Below are 10,011 nucleotides of genomic sequence, written 5' to 3'. Positions count from 1 at the left end.
TCCTCGTACACCCTCTTGCTTCTTCTTTAAGTCATTCTTTTTCTCTCTTATACATTCCTCTGTTCTTTAAACAATAAACAGCATTAGAATCATTTTGAAATTAGGAAAAGCTTTATATGTCTAATTAAACAAACCCATTTATATATATATATATTACAGAGCTCATGCTTTTGATTCTAGATGATTAGGTGAAAGGTAACATTGTTCCCATGTGAAAGAAATGGTATCTTTGAAATACTAGCCATTCAAGCAATCTCTGCTGGTCTTTCTAAAAGCAAATTATATAGTGCCTCAACTGGTCCCAAAAACTAAAGGACCCAATTCATGTAATTATGCACCAATAATACTACTTTTATTTTTTAAATTTTTTCTGTTGAAAGTGACGATATTAAAATTCAGATAATTATTGAATGGAAATTGATTCTTTATTATTGGATTATCCCTTCAGGATCCAATAGTACATCTAAAGTTGTCAAATTTTTTTTACCAAATTTTACATGCCAACATAGATGATGTTATTTTAATAATCAAGATTGAAATTTAACCCCCCCAAAAAAAAAAAAGCATTAATTCTCTCTATCACGAGAAGCAAGCAAAAGAATAGGAAAATACCGTTACATGATAAATAAAGATATATAATATAAAAAAACTTTAAAGATAACCACTTGAGGTAAATGGTAATTTTCCACTAGAAATGTTTTTGCAAATATACATAAAATTTTGTCACCATAATGAGACAAACTAGATGACACTAGGTATATATGAGTATCATTAAATCCTGGTTTAGTAACCCCTAAGTTTTAAATCATCTATTTTAGTCAAAAGAAAAAAAAATTTAAAATCATCTATATGCCAATTTAATATATGTCCAAAAAGAATAGGCAAAGAAAAAAAAAAAAATTTGATTCAACTTGCTTTTTATCATTGCCAATTGTAAGGCCAGCCTTAACTTTGCAACATGTGTTATACATGCAAAGTATGCTAAGAACCTAGAAATATGCATAAGCTTTTACTGAAAAAAATTGTTGACTGTAATAATCTTATGCACTAAGCATTGTCACTTTTAGAAAATTACAAACTAAGAAAGCCAGACACACTCTTTAATAGATTACAACAATTCTAGTGTTATTAAATTTATTTACCATACTCTAGATACCAAATGATAGAGGATTATTTTATTGAATCCATTTTTTCATGATTTTAGATTATATCAATTTGTCTACTTTTAACAAATTACTATATTATTTTCCATTTGAAATTTAGTAAACAAATTTGATAGTCCTAGAATTAGTTAGTAATTTTTTTGATAATTTTTTTTTAATTATAATAATTTTTAATCTAAAAAAGAAAGAGATATGTGTTTATTCCGATAAAAATCTGAACTCCAAACTAAACATATAACGTTTTTTTTTTCCCCCTTCTTATTAAAGAGGATTTAATTGGGGGATAAAAAAAAATCCACATCAAGGGTTGAAAATGATTGGAGTTGATGTTAGCTAAAACTTTAAACAAACCAACTCAGTTATTCATGTAATTACAACTTACTAAAACCATTAATAATTGTGTTCATTGAATGAGTATTTTTATTTTTGGTCGAAGCTCAAACAAGGTTTCAGTTTCAAAAAACCAACAATTGTAACATTTTTATAATGAAATATAGCCCAAACAGGGTTAAAAATAGTATATTAAAATAATTACCCACAATACAAATTACATTTATAATGGAATATTTTCTATTTGCTATGTTTAACGAAACCGACTCCAATTTTTATGCTTTTTTAAAATTATTACAAACCACAAGGTTTTCTTGGTAACATAATGAAACTTGGAAAAGAGTGTAATTAATATATACACACACACACATATATACTAAAAATGGGAGTAAATGTATTATAGAGGGAGAGAGAGAGAGAGAGAGAGAGAGAGAGACTAATTCTAATGAAAATTAAATGGGTGTATTAAATACCAAAGCTGCTGTTACGGCACACATATCTCCATAACCAACCCCAAACTCTCTCTTTATATTATTATTATTTTCACATTTTTGGTCCTTATCACTTTTTTCTCTGATTTTGCCGTTTCAAAAGCCTAGTCAATTTGACACGTTTCGTTATTCCAACAATGAAAGAAAAATCCTTACATTTTCTACATATTTATAAATTTACCCCATTTGTATTTCTTTCATTAATATGTGTTTTATATTTATATGGGCACCACCAAATCTTTTGGCTAATTAGGACACTCCAAAAGCAATTAATGCTGATATTCCAATAACACCCTTTGTCATATGGTCATGTGTGATAACATATGGGAATAATTTGGTAATTTCACAGTTGGGTATTATATGTTAGGGGTTTTTTTTTTTATTCATTTTATTTTGTGTGTATAGATATAATTTAAATAATATACATTTTTCTTGCTTACATTCTCACCGTCCAAAAAGGAGAAAAATATCACCAAAACTCTTTCATTTTGGAGTTTATTATATAGGTGGTTATTCTTTAAAGCTTCCTCCAAAAAATATCAAAAACTCCATTTCATTTCATTTCATTCATTTTCCCATTCTCAGCTCTTTTTCTCACTGTTTGGGTAAGTTTTTTTTTTGTTTTGTTTTTAATTTCCTACTTTCTTATATGCATATAAATATGCATTTAAATATTAATTTCTTTAACTGGTTTGTCTGTCATTTCTTCATCTGGGTTCCTTTTCATTGTTACATATTATAAACAATATATATATATGTGTATAACAAATGAGGGCAATAGAATAATAATAATAATAAACAGTGCTGCATTTTTTCTCTAGTGGGTAAATCTTATTTTTATTTTATTTATTTATATTTTTTTAATCTTTACGTTTGGCCTCCATGAATGAAGGACAGTTTGGATTTGAAATTTCAATGGGCAGGGTGGGTTCTTTCGGGCAAAGGTGAGTTTTGGTCCTTTTAGGAGAAGACTTCTTTTTCTTTTTTGATTGATGGGCACTTCACCAACAAAACCCCACCATGATTTTGGTATCTTCTACCAAAAAGCAATTTTTAATCTTTTTTTTATAATATATATAATCTCTGAAACAGTGTCAGATAATAGAGAAAGAAGGAAGAAAAAGCATTGGACTTTGTTCATATATATATATATATAATATATTAAAGATACAAATGTAGATATGTACAATTGCTTAGTACCCAATAGATATCATCATATCTTTGGAATGTCAGGCAAGGTTATAGCCTATGTAGGCCTGCAACTTTCTGGTTTAAGAGAAGGACTTTTGAATCTGGGTTCTTTATTGCTATTAAGGCCTATAAGTGTCTTCTCTTTTTAGACCCCCTGTGTTTGTTTTTGAAAGGTCTGAGAGAGAGAGAGATAGCTTGATGGGTTTCTTCCTGTTCCTCGGTACTCTGAAAGGAATTCATGGCTGTGACAGCTATGCTCTGTTCCAGTGCCTTTTGCTTTCCTTGGGCTTTGAATCTCTCCCTTCTTACTGGGAGTTATTTCATCAAGCTTTTGAGAGTTGTTGTTGCTTTTGCTTTTCTCTCATCAAAGGTGTTTTCTGGGTCTTCCATTTTTTTGGTTTTTTTTTTTTTTTTTCACTTCTTTTGCATGGTCGTTCATTTTTTTTTTCTTGAATAAATTTTTTCTTTTACCCTTATCCATATGGTTTTTTGTCTCTTTCCCATTTAGCTTTTTGGCATTTCTGATCTTTAATTTTTTATTTTTTTGGGATTGTGCATGGAAGAAAGTGTTTCTTGCTTGATTCGTTTTTTATTTTTTTATTTTTTGGGTTTCTGACTTTGTTTTTCTTGTATTTTGCATGCGCTGTGAAAAACCAAAACGTTTACTGTAGTTGATGGTAGAGCAGTTGATGACGACGGAAGAATTGAGAAGGTGAGAGAATCAGTTTCGGTAAATGGCATCAACTTCTAGTGCCACCAAAACCCCATTGCCGGTTAAAGAACCATCTTCAAGCTTTCTTCCATACCCACCACCCCTTGCAAAACATGAAGATGTTGTAGCCAATCCTAAGCTGTTCATCTCAACTTTGGAGAAGCTTCATGCTTCAATGGGGACCAAGTTCATGTAAGCTTTCATTCTTTAGACCTTTTGACCTTCAACTGAATGTTTCTTTTTTACTCCCCTTTTTGCTTTCCGTTTTCTATCCCATTCAAAAGCTATCATATTCTTCTATTTTTTTTTTTTGTGCATGCGAGGTTAGAAAGTTTTGGATATTGATTGATGATGATAGCAAGGATTATGAGTTGAGAGATGGATGTTCGTTTTATTATTTTTTTATATCAGTAATTTGCAAATCGTAAATTAATGGTAAAAATCTCTCTTTCTATCTGTCACTGCCTAAGTAATAACATTGCTTGTAGAAGGGAAGAGAAAAGGCTGAACCAAAATAAGAATATTTGTTTTGTTTTGTCAATTTGGTAGATTTTAAAATGGTTATTTAAATCATCTGAAAAACTTTTGAGTCTATGCACTTTGATTGCTCTAGCTTTCTGGAGTTTCTTTTTGTGGAACTGTTGGTTGGATGTAGAGGAATACTTAATCTTTATTTAGGTATTTCAATTTATGTATATGGTTGCAAACCCATGAGCTTGACTTGTAATTTTGGGGCTTTCCTATGATCAGGCATCTAGCATGTGATTTGGTTGAATAAAATTTAATAGCATCTCTCTGCATTGCTGTATTTACTCGACTTAAGTGTGTTTCTTGATGTGTTATGATAGTTTGTTATAGTTCATAATGAATGCCCTTCTCATATTACTCATCTACTGCATGTTATCTATTGAAAATATTGTCATTAAATAAGTGAAGCGCATAGAATGTGTGTTTACTTCTCGTATGTATCAAACAAATCTTATTTAATCACTTAATCAAAGAACTTTGCAGAAACTTGTTATTTTTCTCTTGCTTGTGAGGAAAACTATTTCCATAAATCGTGAAGATAACAACTATTGTTCTTCTTGTCTTCGCTCCTTGATTTAGAATGCCACTTTCCATCCCAAGTTGCGAATTTTCACTTTCACCCGGAAAAAATAAAATAAAAAGGCTGTGAAGCTTGACGAGGGTGATTAAAAAAATAATTGCTTGATATAACTCAAACCTTCATGATTTTTCTCAAGATATTAATTCCATTTAGGAATATAAGATGTGGGGTCCCTCCTTTTTTTTTTTTTTTTTCCCCTTCTTTCTCTCTCTCTCTCTCTCCAAGGTTTGTTGACTGTATATAGCTTCCTCATGTGGAGTTTGGTTCACTGCATGAAGGCTAATTGTGTAATTGCATTTGTACTTATAATATTAATATTAATAGCAGTATCAAGAGCTTTGACTATCGTAGTAAGCGTAAAAAATCAGTGAGAGCCTTACTTGAAATGAATGAAATATGAGTTTCAATTAATTAATGTACTAGTTTTGCGATATAATATTTGACTAGGGTCTGTTATATGATGTATGTAGTAGGAGGTGGAATAAATGTTTGACAAGTTGGTAATTAATGGATCTGATACAAGAAATGTGCATGAACTTAAAGTTGACTATTATGAATTATTCCAATTTAAATTATGTTCTGTTAGATAGTTTGGAATTTGTTTTGCTTAATTTACAGTAACAGTTAAGAGCTTTCATTCAAGTGAATGTACTGCATGGAATTTCTCATACAGTCTATCTGTCATTTGTTTGATCATATGAGGTTACTCACTTTCAGTTGTGAACCAATTTGCAATGGCTCTTTCAGCATTATAAAGGGCAGAACCTAAGCCTACTACTTATTTGCTTTGCTGCCTTTACTTGCCATAGTTTTATAGAAAGCATTATGTAATCTTTTCGGCATGGAAATGTGTTCAGTGATTGCCTTGGGGCTTACATCGAGTTAAAACATTAAAATCCACTAGGGAAAGTGAATACAAGATAGAATATTTTGTTTTAATTATTGGTTTGAAGAAAACTGCTAGGAAAATGAAAGAATAGCATAGAAATAAGAATGTAATATGTGCATGTTAGAAACTTACGTATTTATGACAAAGCTTGATGGCTATTATTTCTCTTCATTTAACTTTTACTTGGTGGATTTTATATTTTAAATGTAAGTGTGAGGTGTCTCACAAATCATGGGATTTTTAGCATTCTTCTTTGATGAAACTGTGAACTTTGGAGAAATACTTCGGTGTAGATTGAGTGAATGAAGTCGGTGATATTCGGTGGTCTTTTAACCCAGAATAGTTTATGGTGATAGGGTTAAGCTTTTGTTATTTTCACTTGGTTGTCTGCATTAACATGTCAATGCTGAAAAAGAATAAAAATAAAATAAAATAAAATAAATAAAAACAAGAAGAATGAATCCTAGTATTATTTTTGTCATTTTATCTTTTAGAATCTTTCAGCATTATGTGCTGTAGAACTTCAACTTGTAATAACTCCATGCGGATATTCAAGTTCTTATATGGTAACATGTTTTTGTCTCTTTTCTCTCTTCTGTATATCTCCCACTCCTTTTCCCTTTTCTCTCCTCATTTTACTATTGTTCTCTTTCCCATCCTTTATTTTTTTTTTATATAAAAAAAAAAGTAGAAAAAGAAAAAACTAGCAAACAAGTTTTCTGTTTTCCAGTTTTAACCCCCACCTCAAAAGAAACCAAACCTGTATTAAATATTTTAAAACAGGCTCTGAACGTGATATCATATTGCATGTTTTGGTACTTAGGCTGGACCACCGCTTGCATTGTTTGCCACTACTTTAATGGGCATGCTTTATCCTTTTTTAACCTTCATTTAAATTTATATGTTCTCTCCACTGTTGACATCTTGTTATTGTAGGATACCTATCATAGGGGGAAAAGAGCTGGATCTGCATCGACTTTTTGTGGAGGTAACTTCTCGTGGAGGTATTGAGAAGGTAACATGTGACCTTACTGCTAGTTGGGTTGTTTTATTGTTGTTTTTTATGTACAATTAAATTGCTAGATCAATTTTGTCGAAGTTTAATGTTCTTGTGTTTGTTGATTATTGACATTTGTTTGATGAGTTTATTATATAAAGATGGAAAGGTAAACAATCAGAAATGAATTAATTATTGAGTTATTTGTTGTTCTGTTGATAATATAATTATGAACATCTGAATTAGCTAAAATTGTTATGCGATTATGCTGTTTTCTATACTTAACTGCACAGTATGTGCTGTTGCAGTGTGGACATACTTGAGTTAACATCAATGACACTTTTTTAGCATAGAATTTTGGCTCAATTATTGTTTAAATCCAAGCTTGTGGTGTTTTTTTTCCATCCGAATTTCCCATTACAGGTTGGAGCCCTGTAGAGGGCAGTTAAATGCCCATATCTCGCTTTCTAAATTTGGTAATATGAAACGAAATTTGGAGCCCTGCTTTTTTTTTCTTTTTTTTTGGGGGGGTATATATGTTTTAAGTTGCTGTATATGGTTGTATTTTAATAGGATTTTGAGAGAATGGTCTGATTACATGTAAAAACTGCTGCTTTTACTCCTTTCTTTATTCTTTTCATCTTTCAACAAAAAGTTGTACTGATAACGAGTTATTATATGGCGACTAATATTATTGGAAAATTGAGTTTGCAGATTATTAGAGATAGAAGATGGAAAGAAGTGACAGCAGTTTTCAACTTCCCCTCTACAGCTACAAATGCTTCATTTGTTCTGCGGAAGTACTATTTTTCATTGCTTCGCCACTATGAACAAATTTATTATTTTAAAGCTCGGGGATGGAACCCTGCCTGTTCAGGTATGGCTCTAAACGCACAACTCACCAGAGTAAAAGATTTGGTACTGTTTATTTTATTGATTCCTCAATTTGTTGCAGAAATTTTGCATAGCCCATCCACAACACCCGGTCTTGGTAAACGGTCAGAATCATTCAAGGCATCACCTGAAAGCCAAGCAACCGGACATCAGCAAACAAGAACAACTGCTGTAGAATTCCCTGCAGGTCTCATCTTTTCAATCTTAAAAAGATGGACACAATTTCTATTGAATCAGCTTAACATTCTTTTTTCTAATTTTCCATTATTTAACATTCTTTTTTCTAATTTTCCATTATCTTTGTCCAGGAGCTAGATTTTGTTATTGTCCTTGGTCCTGATCATCATGTAAATGTTATGCCAATGTAGTGTGCTTATATTATGTCACAACAATAATCCAAAATTTACATGGTTATTTTTTATGGACAAAGTTACTTTGATTCACACTCATTTTGATGTGTGCTTTACTTTGATACACAAATGCATTGTAAGCGAATTGCTTTACTGCTTGGAGGCGATTGCCATAACAAGATCTTTTCAATTAGATATGTGAATAACATAAGATGTTCTCTAATATAGTATATAGCTTTTAAATGTTTTTATTGCTTTGATGCAAGTGAAGGGCAAACCATATTAATGTTCTTTTTGCATTTGCTACTCCAAGGTCATAATAGTTAACAATATATTTTTCTTACTATATAAAACGCAGTTATTATTCATGACTAATTGTTATTCTGTTTGACATTTTCTATAATAGCATCATCAGGTTCATCCCCAGTAATCGGTGTCATTGATGGAAAGTTTGAAAGTGGGTACCTTGTTACCGTTACCATTGGCTCAGAGAAACTAAAAGGTGTACTTTACCAGGCTTCACAGAATGCATTATTGCAAATGTCACAGGGCCTACATCAGTATGGTGTATCCTCTAACAGAAATGACAATGCCCCTGCTGCACCTGGTGTTCATCGTCGCCGCCGGAGGAAGAAGTCAGAGATAAAAAGGAGAGATCCTGCTCATCCAAAGCCTAACAGAAGTGGGTATAATTTTTTTTTTGCCGAGCAGCATGCAAGATTGAAGCCACTTCACCCGAGGAAAGATAGAGAGATAAGTAGGATGATTGGTGAGCTATGGAACAAGCTAAAAGAATCTGACAAAAAGGTAAGAGTAACACCATGCTTACAAATTTTAAGTCGTTATCGATTACCCATCTCGAATCATGAAAAGCAGACACTAACCTTTGTTATGTGCACAGGTTTACCAGGATAAAGCTATTCAAGATAAGGAAAGATATAGAGTAGAAATGGAGGATTATCGAGAAAGATTGAGAACAGGACAAGTCATCAGTGATGCAGTGCCACTGCAACAGCGGTTTCCAGAACCAGATGTTGGTACTGGTGATGCAGATGCAAAGATCGATGAAGCTGAGGCTGAGTGTGCTGATTCTCAAATTTTTGATAATGAGAGTGGTTCTAGCAGAAGCGAATTCGAAGATGATAAAACAGCAGATAAGGATTCAGATGCAGAGGTATCTCTAGAAGCAGGAGTGGGTGGTCAATCTAGCCTTGCGGGTATGGAAATGTCAACTGAGGATGGTTTCGAACTAAAGAAGCCGGAAGAGAATGTTGGAGATGCAATTGTTGAGAGAGTTGATGGTAAAGAGGAAAGTTCTGGCCATAAATTAACAGAGACAAACAAAGAATAAAGTAGATTAAAAAGGAAGTGTTCTGAAGTGAAGTAGGTTTTAATTTTCATTTTTAGTTTTGTAGCTTTTGCTTACTTAATCAAAGGTTTTTATTTATTTATTCTCGGATATGGTATTTCACAGTTTTACCTTATGCATCTTTTTTTCTGAGTTTCCTTCTTAGTTGGAAAGTCAATGTCAATGTACTTCCACACAATGGGTGTGTTTACATCATGGGGTTCAGAAACTTTGGTGGTTCTTTTGACAGTTTTGTAGTGAAAATTTTTGAAGCATTTTGGTGGTAAAAGTAACTTCGGATGTACATAAAACATTTTTCATTTTTTTTGTTTTGGAAATATTTGTTAGTAACTTATAATTACTAGTCCAAATATGGGAAAACGTACAATGGTTTTTTATTGATTCGCTGGTTGGGGTATATGTAATCACAACTCATAGCCTAAATGTTCACCTGGCCTTGTGTGGGGTCGGATCATCTCATGTTTGCCTGGTCTTTTATAGACAGTTTCTTTAAATTGTGAATTGTATCAGCTAAGAC

At 32.1% G+C, this 10,011-nt stretch overlaps 1 protein-coding gene across 4 annotated transcripts; it reads left to right on the top strand.

Annotated features, from left to right (window-relative positions):
* Positions 1 to 2,437: 2,437 nt before the first annotated feature.
* LOC107422479 (high mobility group B protein 15) lies at positions 2,438 to 9,576 on the top strand. 4 transcript variants are annotated; one of them, XM_048477769.2, is made up of 7 exons: positions 2,438 to 2,589; positions 3,847 to 4,079; positions 6,821 to 6,899; positions 7,596 to 7,758; positions 7,837 to 7,962; positions 8,532 to 8,932; positions 9,027 to 9,576. In XM_048477769.2, exons 2-7 carry the CDS (start codon positions 3,910 to 3,912, stop codon positions 9,474 to 9,476), a joined length of 1,389 nt encoding a protein of 462 aa, XP_048333726.2. In that variant the 5' UTR covers positions 2,438 to 2,589; positions 3,847 to 3,909; the 3' UTR covers positions 9,477 to 9,576. The 4 variants fall into 4 exon arrangements, with proteins under 4 accessions (XP_048333726.2, XP_048333727.2, XP_048333729.2 ...); XM_048477770.2 differs by lacking the exon at positions 2,438 to 2,589 and adding an exon at positions 2,791 to 2,928; XM_048477772.2 differs by lacking the exon at positions 2,438 to 2,589 and adding an exon at positions 3,082 to 3,545 and having other exon boundaries at positions 8,541 to 8,932.
* The last annotated feature ends 435 nt before the right edge of the window (positions 9,577 to 10,011 follow it).

This window comes from Ziziphus jujuba, chromosome 3 (genome assembly GCF_031755915.1).
Source record: "Ziziphus jujuba cultivar Dongzao chromosome 3, ASM3175591v1".
Lineage (NCBI taxonomy): Eukaryota > Viridiplantae > Streptophyta > Magnoliopsida > Rosales > Rhamnaceae > Ziziphus > Ziziphus jujuba.
This window is presented reverse-complemented; position numbering and strand designations above follow the sequence as displayed.